The sequence below is a fragment of the Daphnia pulicaria genome, chromosome 5 (assembly GCF_021234035.1).
Source record: "Daphnia pulicaria isolate SC F1-1A chromosome 5, SC_F0-13Bv2, whole genome shotgun sequence".
In the NCBI taxonomy this organism is placed as follows: domain Eukaryota; kingdom Metazoa; phylum Arthropoda; class Branchiopoda; order Diplostraca; family Daphniidae; genus Daphnia; species Daphnia pulicaria.
Genome location: NC_060917.1, coordinates 1,443,448 through 1,470,967, shown reverse-complemented (window position 1 = coordinate 1,470,967; position 27,520 = coordinate 1,443,448). Strand labels below are relative to the sequence as shown.

Below are 27,520 nucleotides of genomic sequence, written 5' to 3'. Positions count from 1 at the left end.
GACCCTGCCAACTAGCCCCCCCTCCCCTAATAAAACTAACGGGTGCAATAACTAACCGATATGTAGTTCAATCAAATGAACTTCAATACATAAATTGAATTTAGGAAATAATTTTTCTCAACACTGTTTTTTTTAATAATTGCGTTTAAAAGAACTCGCGTTTTTTCCAGGTTTTCTCCTCATTAAGAACTATAATTTCTCCGTCATTCTTCTATTTCAATCCAGGGTGTTACCTTCTACAGTAGAACTGTTAATAGACTGAGAAACGTGTACGTATCTTTCATCGATAAGTTATCCACGTTGTTTTGCAAAATTTGATCAGCTGTTTTTTTTTTTAAATACCGTAAAGTAGCTTAAGCGGCGATTTCTTCCATCTGAATTTCGTTTGTTACGTCATCTTTATCCACCTTTGACAGAATGAAAGGAATTCCAATCATAGGATGTATATGGTTTTCTATAACGCTGTTCGATAAACCCTTGACATTACCTTGGGCAAAAATGCTATATCTGCCGATGGTAGGGTAGAAGAAATCGATTGGGCAACCTTAGGAGTAGCATTGACGAAATGTAGCACAGATTGTTTTTTGTGACACTCAGACGCCACGGATACAAGCATCTGTGAAGTCGCACCAACAAATACGATTATTACTGTCGGTTGCTACATATGTTGATTTTCTATAAATGCTGTAGATTTGTATATACTTTTAGTGCGCTGTAGTCAATTTCCGTCAAGTTGGAGAGATCAATCATCAAGCAAGGACTTCTCCCTTCAGCATCCACCTCACTGGCTTCATTGAGCGCTCGGCGAAACTTTTCGACTCCTGGGAAATACAAATTGGAGTCGGCTTTTACGATAACTCTTTCCTCGGTGACTTCATTTCCCTACAAAAAAGTGAAAACAAATTTTTATAATGGGACATTCCACGCCAAAACTAAAAACCTTGCCGCGGTCATATTTCAAAATTGATTTTTTTAAATAACAATTCTTTGATATAGGTTAAAATAAGATTTTTTGCCAAAGGGAATTGAAAAATAAGGGGATGGGTGGGCATCGATTCCTAATTTTAGCAAATGCTCAGGACTTGTTGTTCGAATGATAAATTGACGAAGATATTGTTGAATGTTGACTAGTTCAATTCGTATAAAGAAAAGACCAACCATAAAATCTAACCCGGTAATCATTAAAATTTAAAAAAATAAAAAAAATGGGATTTTCACAGGCTTTCACTTTTAAAAAATTTAAAATATTATTACCGAGTTCAATTTTTACGAATCCTCTCTTTTTTTAAATTGTGTTGTCAAAGAAGTGTTAGATAAGCCTTTAACCATGTGCATAGTTTTAGATTAGTTTTGGACTTACGGACAGCTGAATTCCCTTTAAAAAATTGTTACGGTGTGAAGGGAAAATGCAGATTTCTTGAAAAAACACTCCTACAATTTTTTAATACATTTTTTAGGACATACTAAACTATGTGTAATGTGTTACATTAAACCAAGAGAAATTATCAACAGTTTTTTGTGAATTTAAAAAAATTGCGATATTGACAGTTTTTTGCATTTTGTGGAATTAATTTAATTTTTTCTACTTAAGTTAGGATCATAATCTTTAGTTTACTCAAACTAGTACAATAGGACTTCATTACGATCAAATAAAAAAAATTCTAAAATTATGACGTCGTACCTAGCGCATAGTTCAAGGAGGGGGGTTATAGGATTCCGAAAGATCGCTGATGCTGTCCCCTAGGTCGTCCGATAACGACGCGATTTTTTTCTAAAATTAAGTTATCATTCCGTTTACGGGTTCTGATCAGTATTTTTTTCTTTTGTTTTACTTTAAAATACTAAAATTACAATTAAAATGAATACGGTATCAGCAGTCCACGAAAAATTAAAATCGCCCAGCCATCCCCTTATTTTTCAAAACCTTCGGCAAAAAGTCTTATTTTAGCCTATGTTTAAGATTTGCCATAAAAAATTAATTCGGAAATATGACCGCGACAATGTTTTGTCGTATTGGCTTGGAATGTCCCAATAATGAAAATGCGCGATGATTTACACTCCTGCCAAAATAAAGATTATGATATCAAACTTACCGGCAGTCTTATAAGTTCAGGATGAGGTCGATTTCCTATGTAAGCTAACAAAAGCAAGTGAATTCCAGCTCCAATCAGAATTCCGTATTCCATGTTGACAAAGAGACAGCACAAGAATGTGACACCGAAGGGCAATAGTTCGATCTCTTTCGTTATGCGGTAATAGGAAATAACCGTCATTGAATTGTCTATATTTTGGGTTACTAACAGACGTACTTCTGCTCTTCCACATGGGCTTTAGTTCCTCAAGTTCCACCATGAATATGACTGACGTAATAATGACAGAAGCCAAAATCGCTTTCGGGATATATGCCAGGGAAGGCATGAGAAATCCCAAAGCCAATAAAACCAAGACGCCTGTCAATGTGGGATGTACATAATTAGTCGCTCTCAGTTTTTTACACGGAGCGGAATGTATACAAACCGCCGTAAATATTGGTTAGCGGAGTCTTGGCCCCGCTTGCGGCTTGCACTGAACTCCTTCCAAAAGAAGCGGTGACGGGCATGGAACTGAAAAGCGAGCCAAGGATGGTTCCAACACCCAGCGCAATCATTTCTTGGGTGGCGTCTGTTCTCTTGCCGTTCGCTGTGATCGTGAATCACTCAATAGCAATTATTGTATTGTGACATGTGAAATCCACTATGCATTTGTCATACCAAAAGCCTTGGCGATAGCAACTTGTTCTAAAATGGCTATGAGCGGAATGAGGCCGATAGCAGCTCCGAGTTCCAAACAAATGTCGGAAAACCCCAAAACAACAGTGGTGTTTCCGGTCGTTCGATTGACAGAGAACGGTGGCAAACCGAACGGGGGAATACCCGCTTGTATATTACCTGCATGATTTTATGGTTATTCGTGACAAAATTTATAAATAAATGTTCCCAATTGACATCTGAAAGTGAAAGTGACCTGTCAGAGTGAAAGGTTTGGAGCCATTTTGTTCTAAAAAATAAGCGGCTAAACAGCCGGCGATGACGGCGATAGCGTTGCGACTTGTGGCAATAAACCATAGACTAGAATCGACAGCGCGACTGCGCAAGAAACCAACTTTCTTCAAAGGGCCAAGATTTTTCAATGAAGTCAATTTCTATGGATATACAAATCAGTTCCCCCAAAAATATTTAATGAACCATTAATATATTTTTAAAAAATAAAATTTCGTAACCTACCCGCATTAGAAGAAGTATAACTATCATAGAGCAACCCAGGGCGGAGTCCCAAGGATTGCATTTCGTTATGTTTTCGAAAAAGCCTCGCCAAATTTCGATAAACGAGGATCCTTTGAATTTCAAGCCGAAGAGGCCCTTTACTTGAGTCGACGATACAGTCAGAGCGGCAGCTGAACAAAAGCCAGAAATGACAGGAGCCGAAATAAACTCGACCATGAATCCTGTCCATCAAAAAATATTTTTAGATGAATAAACCATAAAATTGCATAAGACATCTGAGATATATACCTAGGTTCAAGAGTCCTGCTACTAGTTCTAGCCAACCAGCTAGGAAAGCTAACAGGGTGGAATAGATCGGGCCTCCTTCACTGGCGTATGAGAACGTCATCAAAGACATGACGGCCGTGGGACCGATTGAACATTCCTTGGAAGTCCCCAAAATTACATAGACGAATAATCCCATGAAAGCCGAGTAGAGCCCGTACTACGAATATAGAAAAATGTCTTATAATTATAAAATTCATTTTTCTATGAATATTAGATTATTTATTATAGATTTTTTTTTACCTGTAACGGCAGTCCGGCGACAGCAGCATAGGCGATTCCCTGCGGAATGGTGGTGAGACCGACGGTGATTCCGGCAATGACATCATAGACAGCAAAATCCCAATTGTAGCTTGGTAACCACTTGAGAATGGGGAACCGCCGTCTTAGAAATTCAACGGTGCAAGCTCCCTTGACTTTTGATCTTGCCTTACGCTTCCATTCATAACAAGTTCCCATCGATTTCAAATTATTGACTTTTCTTTCTTCGATTGGGAAAGTGGAGTCTCCATTATTGGAGTGTTCAACAACTCTTTTCATTTCCCTATCGCAATGGTTGGAGAGAAAATCTGCTCTTGGCGAATACGGGATTTTTCCCGGAAAAGACACAAGCGCACTTGGGTGAATTAGTTTTCACGACCGAGTCCAAAGACCCGCAATTGATATGAACTGAAGGGAAAATTACGTCTCGTCAGTTAGAAATAAATTTAGTGAGTTCTGGTTTTCTCTTTTAAAAATTATAGAGATGGAAGTACCCGCGCGTGGAACGTCTGGTAGGAGTCTAGCAAACACCGAATGATTTGTGTCCGGTACGGCGCTGGATTCTTTATTTATATCAGTTTTGGAATACGATAGTACGTGATTTTGAACTTAATCAGGGCGTCGGGATTTTTAAATTATGCATAGATCAGCACTTGGTTACTAATCGGTTGCATTGGCATTCATCAGTTCGTCCACAAGAGGTTTACATTCTGATTCCAGTCAATCGGTACGAATCTATTATCGGAACGACGGCCGAGAGTAATTTAAAGATTCTAAAGTTATACGTCTCAATATACAATATATGTATTCTGGTGACGATCTCGTCAACAGAATTTCAATTAAAAGTTGTTTAGACAGAAAAAATCTACTGTTAGCTGGCTCACTGTAACAGTCACGCTACGTGGCGAATATTTGAGGGTCATTTGGTACATTGTCAAATTTTCTCGATTAAAATGTTAAGGAAACTACTGTAATCTACTTTGTCGTGTTATCATGGTGTTATCATTCCGGCTTTATTTACGATAGTAGTAGGGTTTGTTCCAAGGCCACTATTTTCTTATTATTTACGCCGAACAACCGTTACTGATTTTGTTTTTCTTGTTTCAATTAATTTCAATCAATTTCGTCTTTGGGCTGCCGTGTGTTTTCGTAAGGAAAGCCATTTTCCAATCGAATAATAGTCCTTGGGAATATACACGGTAGCACGTGAGTCCTTCCCCCCCCCCCCCCCAAAAAAAAAGAAAACATTGTGTAAAATCCCGTAATTAGGGTATAGGCTTAGAAATGACGAAGGCGGCTCTCAAGACCAAGGATTTTAATTAACTCAATGCACGCGGTGATATTCCTTGTATGTCCCGCAGTATCTTCTACTTTTTTTTACGTTATCATGTAACCCCGTATCTGATGTTTTATTGATCTTCCTTGTTATGTAATAAAGAAGCAGATTTTAGCCTGGACATTCCACTGTGAATGTGACTAACAAAAAGAAAGTGTACTCCATGTATACATACTCCCAGCATAGCCCCTACTCCCATTCACTCTGAATTGAAAACCTCACTAGACCAATAGTCCAGTATGTATTTAATCAGAGGAATTCCCGACTTCCTAGAAACGCGAGTAAGTGGCCGCGTCTATCCTCCCACACTTGAATTCGACCCCGACAATAAAGATGTGACAAGAATTAAGCCACAACAGAAACGATGCCATCAAACCGACCCGTTAGCAGGACAGAATGTAATATAATTTGTAGAGGAAAATGTCTTTTCCGTCCTTCCGTTCTGGCATTCGTTGTACTAATTTAGACATTGTGAGCATCTCTTTGATTCTCTTTTCCTTTTTTTTTTTAGTTATTTTTTTTTTCCTAACTGTATCTTGAAAAATTGCGCTGCTGATTGCATAACAACAAACAAGGAAAGGACGGTAGATATTAATGAGGGTAGGATTCTCCAACAAATCTGCTCCAGGCAAAAGTGAAAACCCTTTCTTTTTCAACCTAAAACAGGCAATGCTGTCACGCGGAAGAATCCATTGCAATGGAGATGAGTGCGCACAAAGAATTCGTAAAAATAAAACTAATTAAAAAAACAAATATTTTAATTTCTCACGTGAAAAATGCATCCGCTAGAAACCCACCCATCGGTCATCACGATGCATAATATATGTTCGTAAAATATCCCTGAAGAATAAATCAAAGTAAATTAATTCGAAACTTTGGACCCTGTTACCGCCTTCCGCCCTTGTTATATTCAATTATTCTTGTAGCCATGGCAGAAAGACGACAGCCAAAACCGCTCCGAGTCGGATGTTTCTTGTCTTACGTATTAAGCTCAAGGAGACAAATCCAGAGCCAACCTGCTTCCGAGGTGTCATGTGCTGATTAGTGTGCAGACAGCAGAATTTTAAAATTTGACCGTCACAACCGAGTTGTTTGTCTAGTCTCGTGCGTCACAATTTTAAGCTTGACCATTTTATATATAAAAGCTCTCAAATCGCAGCAACAATCATCTCATCAACTTTGTATTGAACAGCTCATTAAAATTTTTAACTAGATATAATTATGATTTCCAAACGATTTCCTTATCGTTTATCGGCACCGCCATCACCATCAATATTTTTCTTGATTATTATCAGTTTCAATCATTCATCATTACATCACGTTTTAATGACCCTCGCAGCGGAAAAACAGCACGGACCTACAGGATTGCTGATTATGCGTTACGTTGCGTCCACTTGTGAAATTCCCTTTGGCGTGGAGGCCGTTGCCAGGTTTTGCAATTGGATAGATCTAGATGATTTCCATAAAATCAATTTCCTGGAAAACTTGTTGACTGAAGTGTAAGATCAACAGTCGAAGTTCGCTCCTAATAACGGATCGATGCGCACACCATCACCCTACAGGACTGTTTCCATTTCAGGAATTTCGTCCAATGGTTGGCTGTTTCATATTTATAAAAAAGTAACTCATTAGTTGGTGCATACTCTACACACAAATGACCATACAATTACTTAAGCGACGTATATACGTAACAATTATACAACACCAAAAAAATATTTAAAATAAACATTACCGCATCGTCGCTGGGCATTCCATTACGTTTTTTTCCTCGGCAATCGCCTGATGCTTATCATTCCCTGTAGGGCTGATATCGAATAATAATTTTTTAAAAAATTTTCCTTTATTATGTAAAGTAGTGACAAATCTATTTTACCCCCCTAGCTAGCATCCAGCATAACTTATATTTCACCTTACCCGAGATATTGATTGCTGCCGCCGCCGAGTTGCTTCTCCAGTTGGCGGATCCTCTTCCGCGTTACATCCAGCTGGAGATTCAGTCTCCGCAAATGCAAGCGACAGATGGCGTCGCGGCAGCGATGCGATTTCAATCTGTCCTGCGTTTCGAAAACGGCGTCCCGGAATGTCAGCGACTTGCCCATGTTCTATCCAAAAAATAAATCAAAAGAATCCGCAATGGAAGGATGAAGAAGAAATGACGGGCTATATAATCCGGGCCACAGCGATGGCGAACTCACAATCGAAATGAGGGAGCAGCAAGCGCCGGTCGTCGGTGATGTGAGATGGGGGCGGATGGAGTGAAAGTAAATGTGCTCGAGACCGAGGAGGAGAAAGGCCAGTCCGATGCCCGAGAGGAGCAACAAGAAGGCGGACAGAAATTGCTCGGTTGACAGCGGCTCGGAAAACTGGCGCTCCTCCTTGTACGGCTTACAGACGCCGGTTAACCAGAAGCGACGCAAACGATCGACGTCGCCTTTATTCAACGCGGTTGGATTCACTTCAACGTCAATGGACTATCCGCCGGGCGGATTGAGCTTTATTTCCAATTATATTTACCGTTTTCAATGTATTCCAGCAGCTTTTCGTTGAAAGGCGCCACATATTTGGAGCCGCGAGGGAAGGCGACACCGTAACCTGTCATGGCGTACTACTCCGCCCGGAAATGGAAATGTCCCAAAATTGGACGACGTTTATAAAGATCTCTAGCATATATATATATCACTTTGACCTTTTCGAAACTTAATTGTGTGACTTACCCACGATCCGACGGTTAACAGACGACATTCTTCGTCCTGGGCCACCAAATAGTCGAGCACTGCGCCGTCGTAAAGAAAAGCGTCCAATTCACTACGCAAATTCGAATTGAGATGAGAAAACAAATTTTTAGAAACACTCACGATTACACTATATTTTTCCATTTCTGTCTAGCTATTTATTCCTACCCAAACTGGAATTGTGGGTCAAACCATAGAAAACGAGATTTCCACATTGAATTGATTTGATTCGTTCCCTTTACGACTATTGCGTCAACAGAAACTTAGCTAGCTGTTGTGTCCGAGTACCCATTGTCCATCACACTATGTGTCCTTTTCTTCAGACAACTATCTATCGAGTCAACATAACTTTCGACGGCAGTATTTTATTCTCCGCCCAAAATGCTGTTACAAAACTATATATTAACTGTTATATACTGTATAACGCAATTTTCTCCTAATAGAGTAATTGAAAGCCATTTTGATTTTTCCTTCCATTGTTAAAAATAACACTACCACCCTAAGGAGAAGACTGATGGCCGCGATCAATAAAACAAAAAATGTAGTTTCGATCAACGATCTATTTAGTATTTACCCTCGTTTGACAGCTTCGATTCCGGCTCTAATTTCGTTGAGATTGTAGTTGCGCATGTGGTAGTGCATCTCCTTGTAGTGCCGGAGAATGGTCGCCTCCGTGTGAGTGTTGGACACGGTGCCAAAGCGGAACGGCGGCTCGTGACTCTTGGGGCTCATCAGCTGTCGGCGTGGACACACACACACACAATAGGGGAGCCGATGCAGAACAAAACCTCTCTCTGAAATTTCCATTCATAAATTCAAAAATACTAATACCCGCGGGTCTTCGACGCCACTCAGGTCGTAGAACTCTTCGCGAGTGATCATAAAGGCCGCCAGATTGGCAGTGTAAATGGCCAGGAACACGACGGCGAATGTGGCCCAGACGTTGGAAATGAATCTGCGCCCCAAGAGATAATATAATCCAATATTTGCAAAGTCTTAAGCACACTGTATAATGTATATAGTGTATATGGGGCGCATGCAAATCAGCTTTCAGGTCTCCAAACCTCGATGTGAACCCCTTTGGACAGTCGATGTTGACAGATGCCTGGAAAAGGATGGCCCAGACGAGCCAGTAGGTCCGGAAAAGCGAGAAACGCTGATTGGTCGGAGCGGATAACTGTGTATAGACGTATAGCATCAGCATCACAAGAAATGTCAATATTTTACAAGGGTAAGAGCGAGTCAACTATATAACTTGACTCTACAACGTATAGCGGTATATACTACACGTAACTTTATCCAGAACTAGACACTCACCTGCATGTTGTATCCGGACGGAGAGAGCCACTCGAAGAGGAAGATGGCCAGGGCGGCTACTTGAATGGCAACGACGCCGACGAGAAGCCAAGACGCCGTATCGAACGGCTCTGTGTGGCCCAACCGAAAAACAACACCGAATTGTATAAACATATAAAATATATACTCTGACATTTACTTTTGGTTGGCGACGATGCACACAGCAGTTATTGTGGACCTTTCGGGTTATACTGTATATGTTATTATATTACCTAGAAATGCAGTTGGCGAAATGATGCCGGTCCTCTTGGCCACCAAAATAGCGATGCCCGTCTCCATGAAAGGAATTGTGAAATCAGCGACGTGCTCCCGCTCGGCGTTGACTGTAAGAGATGTCATGACCATATCCACTCTGCGATTGGCCAGCGCTCCCATCAGCCCGTTCCACCTTCCATTCTGAGTTTTTGATTTATAGAGACGAGGTAATTTTCAGGTTTATACTTCACTCTAAACACAGTTCGCGGTGTAATAGGAAATATCGACTGTACAGGCATCTATACATAGCGCTAGTTATTATACGTGTGTATATATAAAGGCTAGACTGTATCAATCTAACCATTGAATGGGAACTTGTATGTTACCACGTGAGTGCCGAACTTTGGGTCGTCCACTCTGATGAGTTCGTAAGTAAAGCCGAGATCGTCGCTGAACTTTTCAAGCAGATCGATGCAGAAGCCGGAACAACATTGCGTCACGTTTCGTGCTGGAAACAGCCCCGGATCAGTTTCCCTGAAATTCGCCATGAAATTTAGATGTTAGATGGGCGCACAACAGATAACGCCCGCCTTCGTTAACAGAAAACCCAACAAAGAAAATGACTCTCGGCCTATCTCGCGTTTCCGAATGCCCAGGCAAACTTTCTTTACAATTTGATATTTCGTCCGCCGAATAATATAAGCAGCATTGCTGGATTACGTCAAAGCCAGCAGCAACTTTGTCTAACGTCCGATCTGCCAGTCTAAACTTTTTTTTTTTTTACTTAAACAAATCTAATAAGATCAGATTCTGTGAAGGGTTTGTATGTTCTTTTCTGTTATCGCGGGGTTTTTTTTTCCCGTCTTGAGACTTATTCCGCCAAACATATGTTTACGTGATCCGCAAGATCCAAGACGAAAGCATCTAATAAATGGTTTACGTGGATATCTTTCATTTCCTTTTCCCCCCTCGTGAATAGGAGGAAGAATTTTGGAAACTAGCAATTTACTCTGTATATATTCAGGATTTTTTTTTATTTTTATTATTATTCGTCTCTTTGAAGAGAAAAATCTATACGGAGAAGAGGCGGATATAAGGAATATGAGAGCTGAGAAATCATACGGTGCTATGGTTGAGGCATAATGCAACTTGTATTCTATGATACACACACCTTTTGAATATAATAATATAGCTAGGTTTCTTTCCATTCGAATGTAATCGCTGAAACGTCTCCTAGCATTATTCTAGCGTCAGCTCTTATTATTATTTCCCTTGTTTACCTTTTCCGTTGAAAGAGAGAAATCGAGTTATCAACTTATCACCTACGCGCGTTCTGCCAGGCGAGTGAACTTATATAGGGCATCTGGTTAATCTACTGTACTTAAAGTACACAAACGGTTTTTGAAGTCAACATTGACTAGCTAGACAGTTGACAAAGTAAAGGGGACAAGAGTCTGACCCGTTCAGCGGAACATGGTTGCCAACGTGACAAGGTACTCCATGGCTGACAGGACAGCGACCGCTAACCGGATCAGGCGGCACGATGCTGATGAACGGCGGCTCCTCCAAAAAAGCAACTTTCAAGTGGAACTTGTCAGGACCGTCTTCAGGTGGTACGTGACTGTGACCGGGCCACACGATGTCTTGGATATCGAGTCCATCCTTCTTCCACGAGTGCCAATGGCCAATCTTTTATTTTTTTTAAACAATTACACACCAAACAACAAAAAAAGAAATAATTAATTTGTCATAAATCTGATTAAGCAAAAAAGCCGACGGATTATATACTTGTCTCCATAGAAGTTCTCTACCAGATCCACCGCTATTACTCGGTTGTAAATTGACGATCGTCAGCTCGACCGAACTGCGGGTCCCGTCAGCGTCGAATTCCAGCGACGGCCTGCCAGGATCGACATCAATCCGCACATTTTGAAGATATCTTTGAAAAAAGTGAATGAAAAAGGGGAAAAATGAGGTTATCGAAAAAATACTACCCACGCTCCTGAAGTCAAATAACACATCATCCTTATATAATAATAATAGCTACAGCTGGTCCTTTTTTTTCTTCATTCCATTGCGTTTTGCCGCTCGCTTTCCCGAAAGGAATTCCGCGCAATAACATAATACTATAGACGAATCCCTGACTGGCACAGCAGGAAAGCAAAGTTGTTTTTTCACAAATTTATTTTTCCTTCTTCTTCCAGTGGTCTAAAAAGTAAAACTGCCTTAAGTCTGGCCGCCCCCTAGCTCTCTGTATGCTGTGGTATTTTTAACAACAATTTTATTCCAAGTTAAAGCATTGATGCTTCTATATAACGGTTGAAAAACTTGCCCATCTCAAAGGCTCAGAGGTAATCTTATTGTTTGTATCGGCCACTGTACTCTGCAAGGCATTGTGTGTTTGCCGCCACACTCTCCGTTGTGTTTGCTCTCCGCGCTGGAACCGAAAAAATATGAGATATCCATATGCACACACTATATCCAGTATTTATTGATTCTTTAGGCGCGCGGTTCGGGTGACCGTCAATGCGCGTCAAAGTGGGGTTCCTTTTTTTATTCTACGTCAAGGAAATTTGAAACGCTGTCGGACAGCTTTTAGGCTCGAGTACTCGGCTTAGAACATATAGGGATCTATAGCGCACCTGATAACAAAGTTAAAGTTTATTATTCGAGCATTACTCGTCCATTACGGGAAATTTGACTCTTCCTTTTTCTATGGCCCAGTACAATAGTAATGAGCCTGCAGGCTCATACGACGACAACAGCCATGGCGCTGTTGTCGTAGCAACAGAAAGAAAGGGAATAATCCGATTAACTTTTATTAGACTCCTCTGATTATTTTCGGTGTTTATGGCACTGAAAATTAAAAGCAATAACTAGACTCGTATAGATATCTGAAATGAATTTTGCGCTGATAGTGAAAAATCTACAACGACGACACGGAAACGGATGGAACAACAGGAACTCACTTGAAGAGCTGCTCGCCTTGAGCCCAACGAGATGACGTGGATGTCGAGTCTTCACAGGAAACCTTGGGGCTGAGCAGGGTCGATGCATTCGACTCGCGGTGAAAGCCCTCCACTCCATTGACAAAAACTTTGAGAGCAGTTGATATGCTCTTGGTCAGCTGGTTGTCCGTCGTCTCGAAATGAACACCTGCACAAATCAAATGTATAGTGTCCCTAACTGTTCTCATTATAATACACGCAGCCGGCCGGGGGCTAGACTCCGCAGAGATCCCTTATAAGGTCCCAATCCCGGATGACATTTTGAACGAAAGGGCGAAAGGAGAGATGACAATGAATGAAACAAAGGGAAACGGAATAAATTGGACGCTGCTGCTGCCGTCTTACTCTTACATAACAAAGAACTCAAGGGCCGAGCGTACACGACGCCCAGCCAGCCGGTTAGATAGTTCATTTCAGCAAGAATATAGATATATACTACCATATCTAGCTGTGGCCCAAACCGTTGTTTATTGTGATCATTTTTAATGGGGGGGGGGGGGGGGGACTTTCAGTCTCTCTCTGGAGACAGTGGACTTGACGTTGCTGGACGAAAAAGATAGAAAAAAAAAAACAACGACAAAAAACTTACCTAACATCCCAACTGGAAATTCGGGTGGCGATTCCGTTGTGCTGCCGATGACGCTCTGAGTCACGATCCACACGTACTTGTCGCCAGTCAGGCCCATCTGGCCGGCTGTCTTGAGAATGGAACGCGCCTCTTCGCGTGTCGAGTACAACAGCAGAATTCTTGCTTCTGTTCCCAAAAGACTGCCGAGGTTGCTGGCGTTATTGTTCACCAGGACGGTGCCCAATATTTTGAATCTGCCCAACCACATCATTAAAAACATTGTTTCATTTTTTTTAAATAAATTTGCCAAAAGATCGATTGATCAGCAGTCATAATTAAAGGAAAGGAATTGAATTGAATTTTTATACTTGTAGCTGTTGTGCGATTCAAACTTGTAAGCTGCTTCGCTGACTGCTTGGATAAATTCACGGTAGCCGGCCACCGTTGATGTGACTATGGAGAATTGTTTCCAGGAGTAGCGCTTGAGAAGTGAGAGCATGGCGTTGGCCTGATGGGATGCCGACGGGGCTAGCTGGATTACCAAGTTATTTCCGGCGCTCCTCTGATGAAAGTGCGGATGTGGATACAACCATCAGATCAAGAGACAATACTACTTAGTATGTAACTGTGTATTATTTGCACTATAGTAGTTCTTTGCACTATAGTAACTGCTCATTGAAATAAGCCTTAAGTTACGAAAATTTGTTGATTGAGACAGTGCAAACAATATGCATGTATACTTCGTCATATGTTCCGACCGGTAACAAATCTTTAAAAAAAAAGAAACGTTCCGTAACTGTCGTCAAGTCACTAAACATAAATTCAGTTGTGCTCCACCAGCTGTGAAAGACTCACAGTATCACCGACCAGATTTATTTTCGTAGTTTTCTAGAATTCGATGTGCTGGGAGATAGAGAAAAATCTTCTCCATGACACTGTGTCAGTCCACGTTATAATAAACAGTAGGTGAAACTTCCGTTTCTATGGCTGCTTTCACCAAGCAGAAAAATGTCTAGCAATGTTTTTTCTTTGCCTTTTTTTATTCATTTATTTATTGTGAATATACGAGAAAGAGGTTTTTCGTGCGTGAAACTAACTGAACATCCTGTCTAAATATATTTTTTTTGGGTGCCGTGTGACGGCCAGCGAATATAACCAGTCTTTGTCGGGTTCCTATCTTGTTTATCTATATACAGACACTCGTTCTTTGTCCAGCATCCGCTAGAAATTTTCTATTTTATTTTTATTTTATTTCAGCGCAGTATATCATTGGAGAAGTCGTCCACCGAACCGACAACCACATTTCAAATCTATCCGCAGCAGTGAAAAGGTTTTCCCAAAGCGGGCGACGACGACAAGACATACGTAGTCCGCCTTGCATAGTAGTATTGATTCTACCACATTTCAAACATATACAGTTTGAAACGCCTTAACATTTGATTTAATGCTTTATTCGTGTTTTATACACGAATATGATGCGGTGTAAATGCACGGATCGTTTTTTGGCCCTCCAATTCACCACCCAATTAAAAATAATTGGTTCCCACTTGTCTCACCAAATAAATGAATAAAAAAAAAATGTATAGATGTCCAACCTCCAATGGGAAACAGCTAAGTGGTGCCAAAGTGCTGTGTACAACGTTTACAAGCAAGCTTGAACTGATACATGCAAGTGATCTCAAGAGATAATCAGCTCACAAGTTTCTTCTCTTAAAACACGTTCCAGTTTATTTTATACGTTGGGTCTATTCGGTCGTGAACGATGGCGAGTACAATATTTAAAAAAAACCAAAGAAAGTGCATGTGTACATATCTCGTCTCACGACAGAATACGAGACAGCGGTATAGGAGCCCAACTTGTAGTATATAGTACCATACATATTATGTGCGACTTCTTTTGTTTCATATGTATTGTGTACCGTAATCCCAAACTAAAATACGACCCTATAATTCCAACTTAATTAAGTCCGACTCGTGTATCTGCGGTTTCTTACATCCCATCATAGAAACAAAATCTTGTTAGAGTCTATTTGATATACGGAATGACGTGAGGGCAATGGCTTAGTTAACTTGCCAAATTTCATTAGGGGCAGTCGAAAAAAGTTGGTCTTCTGCTGTATGAACCAACGGCCTATATTGTCTGTACTCCGCTAGCTACCGAAAAGTATTTAAGGTTGGACCGCAACTTCTTTTTTTCAAACCAACCTCTATAAAAGAAAGTTTGAAAGATAAAATTGAGATATAAAACTAAACGTTTACAACGTCATAAAAACTGCGCTGAGGGAAAGAGAGAGAGAGAATGAGTGAGAGAGTATTGAGTCGAGACAACAAAAAAAAGTCTTGAGTGGTCACCTCAGGGGGTGCGACACGTGAAATCCATCAAGGTTTCAAAGAATAATGTCGAGCTATATATCCAGTCTATTACAGTCTGCATATAATCACAATACGTTATTATGCTTAACGAAAACAGTGCCTTAGCATTATATTATACTGCATATGTACCGGCTATATAGCTTTCTATACGCGATCGATACGACTTTATCATAAACCTTGGCGCGACCTTAGTCTAAGCTTAATGGCGTCACGCTGGATGGACGACGACGACGACGACGGTTCAAGGGGAATCGGATGTGTGTCGGAAGAATTAATGCGATCGAAAATAATCGCGATGCCATACAATCCAGCAGCATTGATTGTACCTTTTCTAATCCGGAGTTGTCGGCATTCCAGGCGACGACAGGAATTCGCAAGTAGTTGGTCAACTGCAGGAAGTACTGGGCGGCCGCAATGTTACGTCCGTACAGTTCCGTGTTGGACAGGAACAGGATGGCCGAGACGTTGCGCTTCAGGAACGTTTCGCATACCATATCCAGAATAGCTGCATGACAGACAAACAAAAGAGAGCAAAAGATCCCAAGTTATATTGCAGCAGACAGCTTTTTTTATTTTTATTTTTGGATGATATGCCTAGAAAATTGACGAGCCGCATTTCAACTTTAAGCCCGCGCTGAGCGAGGAATAAGGTTTCATCCCACCGCGAACACACCCATCAACAATTCAAACAAGCGCGTCATCGCCAAGATGGAGTTGAAGTTTCCAATAAATCAGCCAGGCAGTGTCCCACTGCAGTTGTACACGGCCCATGCATCGCTAGCTCTCCATTCCGGCAACTTGCCGGCAACCGACCGCAATTGCATATTCAGATATGTTCCAACACGTTCGTCGGCCAGACATTGACTACATCGACTATATGTATAGTATACTATACAAAGTATAGGAACTGAGCCACGTATTATAGAGTTCGTTGTCGCCGTTGCCACATTATTCATCCGCCAATGTATAAAGTGCCCCATTGATCGATCAAGGGAGAACAAACGTTACACATTATCTTCCAAGAATTCTTCCCGGTCACTACTGTCAGTAGATTATATTATATGACATGGCAACCGAATTTTTATTTATCAAGTCGTAAAAAAACAAAAAGAATATGGGCGTTTCTTTTTATACGCCCCGAAAAAAGAATAATAATAGCATTTTCCTCCGCCCCACAAAAATTCAAAAGTGTGGCCCATGAATAGTTTAATTTGCAGCGTATGCAGTAGCAGCAGCAACTGTCGCTCGGGAGTGCTATAGACCACTGTAGTTATTTTACGACTTGTTTCAGATATGGGAAATGAAATAAGAAGAAGAAGAAGAGTGTTTTCGATGAATTTTAAAGAATAAAAATGGGTCATTTATTTTATTTCAGCTGCACATCTCATTGCTGACACTATATAAGAACAATACACTAACAGCACCGGCATGCACTTTATTCCAGAGTATTTTTTGGATATTATCATAATGGCTTTGAAGTCGCGAGATGATTTTTAACTTGACAATAAAAGGAAATCGTGAGCTGTAAATATCTTTTCTTTTTTCTATAAGAGCTCTGAAAGTCAATGCAATGCCATTCTCCCGAGGGCTATATGGCAGTTGCGCGTATTCTTTTGGCTCTGTTCCCTACACTCACGCCAATGATGTTAGTCTGTATGGTAAACTGCAGGCAATCTTCGGTGAATGTAAGTTAATGAGACTTGGAGGATAGAGTACTTTTGGCTGATCCTTCAAGGATTGATCCTATTTGCCCTTCACGCACCCCTAGAACGCTAGAAGGTGAATAGGGGGGGGGGGATGTATTGACGTTAGCCTGAGACTGCCATCTGCTTTGAAAATTGCGCTACGCAACGGAACGGCGTCAACTGAAAAAAAAAAGGCAAAATTCTGATCTCTCCAATAATATTTTCCTTTGGCGCAACGACAGCTTCTGGTATTCAAATATTGCTCCAGCTGGAAATGTAGGCACCGATTTTTCCCTTAACAATACAAAGAAACCTGAGAGTGACGTCTGATCAACTGGTGAACACGCCGAATAAAGGGAAACGTCCCTTTATGTACTCGCAGAATCTTCCATCCGCAGAAGAGGATCACCGCCACTAGTGGATTTATAGTTCAGTTCGGCTTGCTGAGCTTTTCTCCTCCTTTTCTATTTGCCGTTTCCCTTCAGCATCGCGGATTTATCGGATGGATTTTGTGACATGTTTATAGACTCTGTGGTCTATCTGTCGCTTCTTTCTCCTTGGCTTGTTGACTCAATCAAAAACTGTTATATGCGCTTAAATACATGCTTGGCACTGTACCCATAACAGACATCCGAATGGGTATTTGTGTATTCTTTCATTTGTGCTCGTCAGTAAATTACCGGAGCTTACCAATTCATGAGCCGATAAGAGGCCAAAAAGGATGATAACTAGATTGATCATATAGACAGCTAGCTGGAAAAGTCCCAATTGAAGAGAGTAACTTTTGTCTTGACACGTATAATACAGGAAATTTGGCGTAAAAATAAGAGGAAATGAAGAATACTTGATCCCTTTTCTTCTCTAAAATCATTGGTCCTTGGCTCCTTGCTCGCTTTACTTATTCCTCACGCTCTAGTATAATTAGAAAAAAAATCCGATAGTAATAAGCATAAGCAGAGTCATCCAAGTCGCCATACACACTAGTGCACCGCGTATGGGTCACACAGTGACGGCCGAAAAAGTCCATTGCATTGTGGTGGATTTAAAAACTTGCGACAGACAGCACTCGTCATTATTGATTTATATGTAGGTTTCAGCTATTTTTATTGTGTTGCATTTTTCTTTTCTCTCCGCTTTTAATAATAACGACCGGGCGGCATGCGATATATCCCACAGGTATGTCGCCCTCCTTATCTCTCCCCCAAACAGCCAAAAAAGAAGACCAAGCCAATAACTTGTTGCTCTTTTGTGTCCGAGATATGTATTCCTGTTCGTCTTTTCCTCTAGACATTCCTATACACGGCCGGAGTTTTATTCTCTGGCTCTCGCAGTGCTTTAGTAGCGATTTTTCCATATTTCTTATTTTCTATTAGATGAAAGCCAGAGGAGAAATTATAGAATGAAATTATCATCTAAGCGCATCTCCTCTGCCGAGTTAGTTAAAGGTTTCATTAATGTCGTTCAAAAAAAAAAAAAGATTTTATCGTTCAGGGTTTGTCATCTCGAATACCGGTCTATTACAGCAGTAGCCAACATTCGAGTACTGCGGCGTACAAGATTGTCCCACGTCTTACAATGATAATCGATCTGACTTGCCCCAACGAATGTATCTCATGTTTTTTTTTATATGCCGCGCATATCAGTTGTTAGTATAGTGAGTGTTAGAGTGTTAGTGTTAGTTATTAGTAGTTAGTATTAGTCGTTGAGAGTTAGGGTTAAGTAGTTAGTGTTAGTATTATTTGTTGAGAGTTAGGGTTAAGTAGTTAGTGTTAGTATTAGTCGTTGAGAGTTAGGGTTAAGTTGTTAGGGTTAGTACATGCATAGTTATAGTATTATACAGATGAGGGACAACAATGGAAGGCAATGTGGAGGAAGTGGGAATCGAACACGGGACATTTTCATACAACGCTAGATGCTATATCCATTATACCATGGCCGCATATCCGGTCATTACTATTTCCGGTAGTAGATCATATCCTAAAACAGTATTAGATGAGATTATATAAAAAGTTTTCTTTTCGTCTTGCATTACTCAGTAGCTCAGTGGTATAGGCTTGATTTGCCACGCCGCTATCTACGGTTCAAATCCTATAGAAGACTAGAAGTTACTGGATGATAAATATTTTCCCTGCCGTGATAAGTATAGGGTTATCTAATAAATAAATAAGAAGCGAAAGCATATACAGATATGAAATTAATTCTCAACGTCATAGTTGCAGCAGAAGATAGATCATATTCTCTTTGATCAAATTTTATTATTAACAGCCCTTCCTTGCTACCGCATCGCAGGTAGCTGATTTCCTACTGTCACTTTTTTTTAAAGTTTTCCTATCGATTTTTAAAGATGGCTTATGGCTAATAGAATATAGTACAAGAAAGTGTCGTCTGCTTTCATTTTGTTTAGAAGTTTTTTTTTTAAAGAGATGAAGTCTGAGGTTTCCTTTTCCCGCCTTAGTCCTACTAATATCAGATAAGCTACAAAGAAAAAGGTATACATCACTTTTTCGGAATTGTACACGTGGCTGCACGAAAAATAGCACAATTAAAAAAGTTACAAAAACGTTGTCGTCGGGTCAGAACTCTGGGTCGTCTCGCTATAGAATAGCTTAATACTCACTCCATGTTGTTTTACAGGTAAATGAAACTAAGAATTCAAATATAAAATGATTATGGGAGCTTAAATAGAAGAGTTAACCTGTTACTAATTTTTGAAATGCTAGTTCATGACTACAGAATTTATCATGTTAAAACCCCCTGTCGATGCATGGCAGTTTGTTTTTGTACTTAAACTTTTTCCTTCGTGCAGATTTGAGGCCTGGGCTAGCCGTCATAGCCACAAAATGCCAGTATTGCTTGTGATGGTATTGGTGTGACATCAGCAACAACCTGATACGTGTCATTGTTTGGGTAATGATTTTCGTTACTTTTATTCCTATCACCTGCTGGCTGGATATTTTGATGATGTTTGACAATAGATAAATTGACCGAAATGGACTTGATAAATGCAATGTATTACATGGGAAATTTAAATTCTCCTGTTAATTAAAAATTAAGGAGTTAACCCACTGTTTTTATTTACAACTTTTCTTGTCATTTCTGTAAACATTTTTTCGTAACCCATTTTTTATTTAGATATACAGCATCCCGTTGGATTCGCGAAACTATCGATGCCGGTCGAGTCGAGTTACAGATCCCTATTTCCCCTTTCATTAAATCTCCTAAGTTCTCGTGTACACCCATGTGATGTGTGGGTGTATTCACAAGGACCCCTTTTTTTTCCCTATCCTGTCTGGCGTATTCAACTTTACTGTGGACGGAACCTTGTGGATTCCTGGCTGTATCTCCCAGACCTAAAGGTAGGAAAAATTCATTTCTATTCTTTCTTTTTAGCTAATTGTCGGCGTTGATTAAAAATTGTAACGTAGTACGAAGACGTACGACTATTCTTGAGCTAAGCCGTAGGCTGGAACTGTTTTCTTCCCATTTTTGTTTACTCAGTTAGGGTTCATTAAATAACCAGATTGCTCATTTGTAAAAAGACTGCAGATCAGGTCCTTTTTTTGTTTACCTCACAACTTTGTCTGTGGGTGTTTTTTTTTTTTTAACTTTAAACACTTCAAGAAAATTTGATGACCAATAGGGACCTGCCACCACAGAGGCTCGTTATTCACTTTGAAGCTTAAAGAACATTGTCGACACAGTTGATTTCCTTTGATAAACCTCAGCGTCTATCTTTATGGCGTCTATTGATTCCGGCCAAGTACAGCACCCGGCTGGATGTCGTGGGTCGAGTGAAACACGTACGACGATGGGCTTTAAAGTAATATTGGATGTGTCAACAGCTATGCAGCTTCGACAAATGGTGAATGTCAAGTATCTGAATAGTTTGCCAGTTGACTAAATTCGGAAATTATAGTCAATATGTGTCTGCTTCTCGATTCGCTTCCGGAAACCTCATTTTCTTACACGAGAAGAAGATGAGAAAGCAATTAAATTAGTTCCTCACTTGCATGATTACATTCGTCGCTTTCAGGTTAGTTGCACGTTTTCTGTACAGAGTGGAACCCAAAAGCGGTTTTCTGCCCAGACGTTAATTTATCTCCTGACGTTTGAATATTCTCTCCCCCCTGTGTCGCTGCACATTGAGTTGTCGTCGTCGCACCGACAGCTTTAATTAATTCCCATCGCTTCTTCTTCCTTCATCCCCTCCCTTTTTTTTGGTAATTGATGAAAAGGTGAGCGATTCTGCTCGTGTAATACCGGGATCACCAAATGCAGACCGATTGCCCATTTAGAATTGCCTATTCACTCTTTGGCGGCCGCTGGGAGTCGTTTTGGCGGCCGGGTACGCGCATATTCCGCCCCAGGCGTCTATTTTTGCGACGCGGTAGACGGAAGACAAATGCGCATTCATAATTTTTAAATCGTCCCCGCTGGAAGCGAAAGTATCCATGAGGCAGGAATGATAGGAAGATTCCGAGTCTAAAATTATGAGCCTGGCTGTGGGTGTGTCTCCATATGATGCCGAGACACACAAAAAAAGGGTGGGTGGGAGGTTATATGATTCAAAGCGCTTATCATGGAGCTGCCAGCTGGAATGCACACGTCATTTCCTCGTTAGTCATTTCTTCTTTTTCAAAAGCTGATTTCATTGAGCTATAACCGTTGGCTCCTGTAATGGATCCTTAATGTTGATGCGACTCTACTCTTGACTCACTGCTGACAGCACACGGGAAAAAGAAAAACGAAACGAATCTTGATTGATGAACATGTTGAGTGGTGGGTCCTCTACACGAATGCTGATGATCTCCTCGTAAATCTTGTTACATTCTTCGCCATTCCCCAACATGAAGCGAAAGATGGGAATGGAACACACAACCGCGCCGGAATGGACACTCCGGCGAGCGTCTCTTTTTTTTCTCTATCCACTATCCAGCCGTAATAACCGGATCGAATAGAGAGACTGCTGTATATTATTATTCTGGTCATTCTTTACACTAGACTGATTTTTTTTTTTTTTCTGAATTCCCATTCAAAGTCGGCATCTTTCGGCTCGTGTCAAGCTCAGCAAGCATCCACGCAGGGCCGCCACGGCCGCCGCCACCCCCTCACAGCAGAGTAGTAATCGAAACATTTCTTATACGATGCGAGAGAATGTCCAGGCCGTATTTCAGAACACCTTATTTATATACTACTCCCTTCGTGTCTGTCCTTCCCAAGTATAACGGGGCGAATGTCCGGTTGCAAGGCTGGTCCCTTTATACGACTCCCGAAGGAGAGAGTTCGATCGCTCCTATAGACGACTACGTCACTCACCCACTCTCAAACTCGTCAGTCTAGATGGCCATCTCTTATTGCTCACGCTTTTAGTTTGAGGGAGGGGGGGGGGGACGAAAAATAAAATAAAAATAAAAATAGGCTATATCGAGAAAAATGAGAAGGAGGACCGAATCCGGCAAAGTGTCGCGCCTCTCCCTTTTCTCGGTAATATTTACATATAAACACGAAATCCACCCTTTTGTGAATATACATCAAGTGCCACTCTTGATAGATTGCCCGGAAAAGGGCTGACAGCAACGTGATAGCAAGATGATGACACGTATGCTGATGTATAGAGCGACGGTGATGATTTCGATACACATTTTTTGTATTTGTATCGCTGTGATGACGCACATGTCGAAAGGGATCGCGCTGGCGATGGATGAGCATAGGAAGTTTAATCACGTCACGGATGACATGGCGTCGATTCGAGACAAATTTTGATTGGAGTTGTTTGTCGGATCACAGCAGTGTTAGAAATCAAAAGTCCAGGCTTCCGGATCTATAGCAGATCGTTCGTGTCCCAAAGGATCAACTTTCTCCTCCTATATATACAGGAACTAGCCAAACGTATTGATTGGTTAGCTGCACTAGTGTACGACAAATGGACGTGCTGGCCGAGAGTGTCTTTTATTTTTTGCTTTGTGAAAAAAGAAAAAGGAAAAGAAATATATAAAAGCAATGGAAAATATAAGCAGTCGAGCTTAAAAGAGAAACGCTCGGTTCGTTCAGTTGGAACGAATCCGACTCTGCGAGATATCGTCGGTTGTGTTTCTTTGTCTTTTTGCTTGGTTTGCCTCTTTTCCATCGGATGAGAAATGACTCGGCGGGATCACTGGGCCTACAGGGAACAATTGGTAGGATAGTGCCGTCGACCGGTGTACCGTTCATTGGTCCATTTTCATATACTATAAACTGGGTTGCGGTAACCGTAATTCGATTGATAGATCCAAACCTCCGGCCTCCCCCTCCGGCGAAAGCTTTGATTGGTCGCACACTCGCATGTTTTGTGATGCAGGATTGTATACCCCAGACGTGACAAAAGTCAGCATTAAAAAAAAAATCACATAATAAAACAACAAAGTATCAGCGAATCAGCGTCCCATTTTTGGGGGGATGAAATCAGTCACGATTCACCAAGCTTGTGATTATCATTATAAGACACGAACTCAAATGGAAGAAGTTATATTAGGAAATTTTTTTTTCTTTGCCAACTTTGATGTTAAACTTTGAGTTTTCGCGGGGTTGGCGGATGCTTCGGTGCGGAGAACTAATTTTTTTTTTCTTATAAGCTTTCGGTTGCTTTTCATCGTTAACTTTCAGCATCTTGATGAAAACACCTTTCCGGGAGAAAAGCGGGAACGCCTTGTGTGACTGGATCCTTTCACACCGTTGATTGATTTTTGCACTGCCGCTTTCATTATTTGAGACGTTTTCCTTAGAAAATGTCGGTAAAGCTTTTTTAATACGTTTATAGGCTGAAAAAACAAAATTTTTTTGGAGTTGTTTTTCTTTTTCACATGTAAGAATCAATACTGCCAGCAGCTGGAGTGTGTTAGTACGGTGCGCAACTTTGCCTTCAGGGAGTTAAATAGGGGTGGCTTGCGGTGTTGTTGATTTACACGTCGTATATAAAGCCATCAACCGTTTTTATTACACCGTGGTGGGTGTATCAAGAACAAAGGGGATACAGATCTCCCAGCCGCACTTAATAATATACTTAAAAAAAAAAACAAGTCAGTCCACCAAGTTCTCAAATTAATATCCTTAGTCACCAAGTCATCTAGGATAAAAATAGTCTACTCTACCAGCCGTCCCAGTATAATGCTCTAGCCCATCTATATTTTCTTTAGGTGCTTTGTTTACACTTCATGCAATTCGCATAACACAAAGAGACTAATTCTTGCCCTTCGTTTGCATTGCAACTCGAGAAGGGTGTGAATTATGTAACCGGCTTTATCTTTTAAAAATGTTTTAAAAATAGGAAATACCGTCTGCGCTATTAGCTTTCTTTATTATTGCAGCATCCTTATTTCCTGTTTGTTTCCTTTCATCTTTGGCACCGCGTTCGTTATTAGTTTGTTACCTCCTTTTTTGACCAGTCTATCTACGTGTTTGAGGAGACATGTACCGGTAACGATTTGATCCTATCTTGTCCAATTACTTTCCCATAGTGTACACATACTTATAAACCGTGTAGAGTGCGTGTCAGTGACACGACAATCTAACAAGACAGGAATGTATATGTCGCAGTGTGTGCACACACACACACACACGGGATGACGACAAAGTAGTAGCGCATCTCTCGGCCTATGTATAAATGAGTCCAAGACGATGTTTTCTGTGAGCGCGCGCGTCTAGCGCATTGATGAATTCGGTCCCTGGTGAGAAATTCGTTCCCCCACTTGTGCATTGTGTCTCGAGATCGCCTGCACTTTATAGTTACTTTGCCCAGCACTTCTCCTTTCTTTTTTTCCCTCCCTGTTTGCAAGGATGCGATGCGGAAAATTGATTGAACCGCTGCGCTGTTGTTATATTACACACAGTCGAGCTTTCCCTCCTTCCCTGTACACTTCTTTTTTCGCTGTTGGGGGATTCCACATTATCCAGCGTGTATTTGTTGACTGTTCCCATTCATCTTTGAGCAACAGCAAACTCATTTTTATATATTCGTGTAGACCGTGGCGGGTCTTGACATTCGGCTTCTTCGTAATTGACGGAATAAATTAGACGGCCCATGTATATACTATAGATCTTTTTCCCGCCCCTTCTTTTCTGGGTTTCACGAATTTAGATGCGCGCTGGTTGGTTGGTTGGTTCAAAGATATTTCCTTACCTGTGGGACTCGGGTTCACTTTGAGCATGTCCGTGTGGATATCAGATACTTGGAATCGGTACGAATTGATGAAGCTGAGATCTTGTTTCCTCAAACTGTTCATCGCTGCCTGGACGGCTTTGCTGTACTCCCGGACTCTGAACGTCGTGTGCGGTAGGAGGAGGCCGAGTGAGACGCGCTTCACCACAGGTTCGGCTGGAACGGCCGCCGCCCCCGCCGCTGGACTGGTGGATGATTGAACCGCGTAAGTAGCGGACCCTTCCACTCTCATCATCGTCATTGTTGATAACGGCGAACGGCCGTTGTAGAGAGAGTTGACAGAGCGTCGCTTTCGCAACGCCCGACTATTGTCGCCGCCGGCCTCGTTATCGCCAGTCCGGCTACCGCCCTCAACTAGCGCTGACAGCAAGGAAGCCATCGGGTGAATTGTCGCGTTGCTCGACCAATTGCTCTTGGCCGCCATTGTCCGAATGAAATCTTGCCCGCCACCGGCGCTTGCTGGTCCGGCCAAGCACCAACCGGCCAAATGAATTAAGAATGCAATCAAGGCCGTCTCGCCCGCTGCGGTGTGAATCAAAGGCTTCATTTTTAGTCGGCGGCCAATGTGGGAAGCGAACAACACTATATCAATAACGTCACTCGGGACTGCGGTTGGGCGACACTTGCACAAACACTAGTAGATATATAAATAATAACTTACAACAAAACAAAAACAAATCGCTCGTCTCAAAGTCACTGACCGCCGCTATATTTTACAATTCACATAGACCCACGTCCAGCCGGGCCTTGAGCTGATGCTGCAGTGACGATGGAACTCTCGTCGGTCCGTCTCGATCATTTCTTACGCCCACGGACAGCTCGAGCGCGCAGCACGCCCCCGATGAGAGAAAATGGTGAAACCTTTTCCGTATAATCTTCTTCTCCATCTCCATCGAGTCAATTAAAAAAAAAGGGAGAATTTCAGCGGTAATTGTCTTTCGAATGTCGACACGTCTGTCGCTGGTAGGAGGACACAAGTTTGGATTCAAGGCGTTGATTCAATTGTACTGAAACGTTAGTGAAGCTTCCAACTAAAATCAACATTTTGAAATTGAAGAACAAGAGCTATACTTGTACGTGCACGCATATTGATGGTACCATTTATAGCCTACGACCTTCTCTTTTTTCTATAAATGAGTTATTACAGATAGATCAGGTAGCCACGACTGGTATAACTTGTAAACTATAAACGAAATTCTGTAGAAGATATTGAAGACAGTGCTAGAGCCATAGCAACGCCAGCGAGATGCTTAGGTGATGGTCCAATTAGGAATGATAAAATCCTATATCGTTGCCCTTGGCGATAAAGCTAGATGTCAACAAGAATCTTTCACAAACTATTCGTCGCTATAATTGAGGTGTCTTTAACAAAAGGAAGGACACATACAGGAAAGTGTTTGAGTTGTAGTTATACAAGTCAAAGTTTTGGTTCACCTTCCTTGACTACCTCTAAGCAACCCCTGCTTTCATTAGCACCGTTCGAGCTCTCCTCTGTTTCCTCTTGATAATCAAAAGTACGTCATTTGATTAGAGTCCGCGTGTGTTTGATTTGTGTCGGTTTAAGTGTCGACAAGTTTATTCTCCGAAACAAACGGCTAATAATCCCATTTCCAATGGGACGCCAATCCCAGCATCCGAGGAATTGATCCGCTGCTCCTCGACAAATTGAATCTGTGTGTTGGCTTTCGCCATGGTCGATACGTTTGTGTAGTTGCACACACCAAACAACAATAGACTTTTGCCTTTTTCCCCTACCGTGTCAGCTTCTATCAGACGTGCCAATTTGATTTGATAAATAGGTCTAATTTGTTATAGAAGCTTTCCAAGTGTTTGGTAACACACAAGACAAAATTATATGTTGAGTAGACTAAATATAACAGTAGGGTATATATTTCGAATAATACAATCGTCTTCAAGATCAGGTTAGTCTCGGCCTGTCTTATCACTTTGTCAGTTTAAACGCTGTCCTCCCGTTCACTGCGAAGAAATAAAATCTTTGCCTTTTGTTGTTATTGCTCTCCCAAAAAAACAAATCGCTGTGAAACAACGCGATCCGCTTTACTACCGCAGGATTCTTTTTTCCCTAGGGATGGTACCCTCGGCATCGCGGCAGAAAACTAATTCCTGTAGATCTGTCACCCCGCCAAATGTTCGAAATGTCACGCGTCTTATCGCCCCTCGGAAACTTTCCCTGCCGTTCCTATTTGCTGCGAATCGTGACGAAT

At 41.4% G+C, this 27,520-nt stretch overlaps 3 protein-coding genes across 4 annotated transcripts in view; 1 reads left to right on the top strand and 2 right to left on the bottom strand.

Annotated features, from left to right (window-relative positions):
* Positions 1-135: 135 nt before the first annotated feature.
* Positions 136-4,396, bottom strand: LOC124340967 (sodium-independent sulfate anion transporter-like). 2 transcript variants are annotated; one of them, XM_046793820.1, is made up of 12 exons: positions 3,831-4,396; positions 3,552-3,747; positions 3,264-3,484; positions 3,004-3,181; positions 2,751-2,927; positions 2,518-2,679; positions 2,310-2,450; positions 2,094-2,239; positions 703-882; positions 488-616; positions 343-407; positions 136-258 (listed from the first exon to the last, which is right to left on the bottom strand). In XM_046793820.1, exons 1-11 carry the CDS (start codon positions 4,125-4,127, stop codon positions 354-356), a joined length of 1,881 nt encoding a protein of 626 aa, XP_046649776.1. In that variant the 5' UTR covers positions 4,128-4,396; the 3' UTR covers positions 136-258; positions 343-353. The 2 variants fall into 2 exon arrangements, with proteins under 2 accessions (XP_046649776.1, XP_046649777.1); XM_046793821.1 differs by having other exon boundaries at positions 136-407; positions 3,831-4,256; positions 4,343-4,378.
* A 1,952-nt stretch (positions 4,397-6,348) lies between these two features.
* LOC124340823 (glutamate receptor ionotropic, NMDA 2B-like) lies at positions 6,349-26,034 on the bottom strand. Its single transcript, XM_046793528.1, has 19 exons — positions 25,257-26,034; positions 15,743-15,921; positions 13,412-13,605; positions 13,065-13,297; positions 12,437-12,623; positions 11,256-11,406; positions 10,927-11,156; positions 9,854-10,001; positions 9,485-9,668; positions 9,234-9,343; positions 8,981-9,093; positions 8,748-8,871; positions 8,491-8,651; positions 7,899-7,989; positions 7,699-7,789; positions 7,380-7,615; positions 7,099-7,286; positions 6,917-6,988; positions 6,349-6,783 (listed from the first exon to the last, which is right to left on the bottom strand). The coding sequence occupies exons 1-19, from the start codon at positions 25,840-25,842 to the stop codon at positions 6,741-6,743; spliced, it is 3,321 nt and encodes a 1,106-aa protein (XP_046649484.1). The 5' UTR covers positions 25,843-26,034; the 3' UTR covers positions 6,349-6,740.
* The window catches only part of LOC124340915, a 41,461-nt gene continuing 33,498 nt past the window's right edge, over positions 19,558-27,520 (top strand). The window contains exons 1-3 of the mRNA XM_046793718.1: positions 19,558-19,735; positions 19,908-20,008; positions 20,234-20,457. The gene's annotated coding sequence lies outside the window, so the exon portion shown is untranslated. The remainder of the gene's footprint in view (positions 19,736-19,907; positions 20,009-20,233; positions 20,458-27,520) is intronic.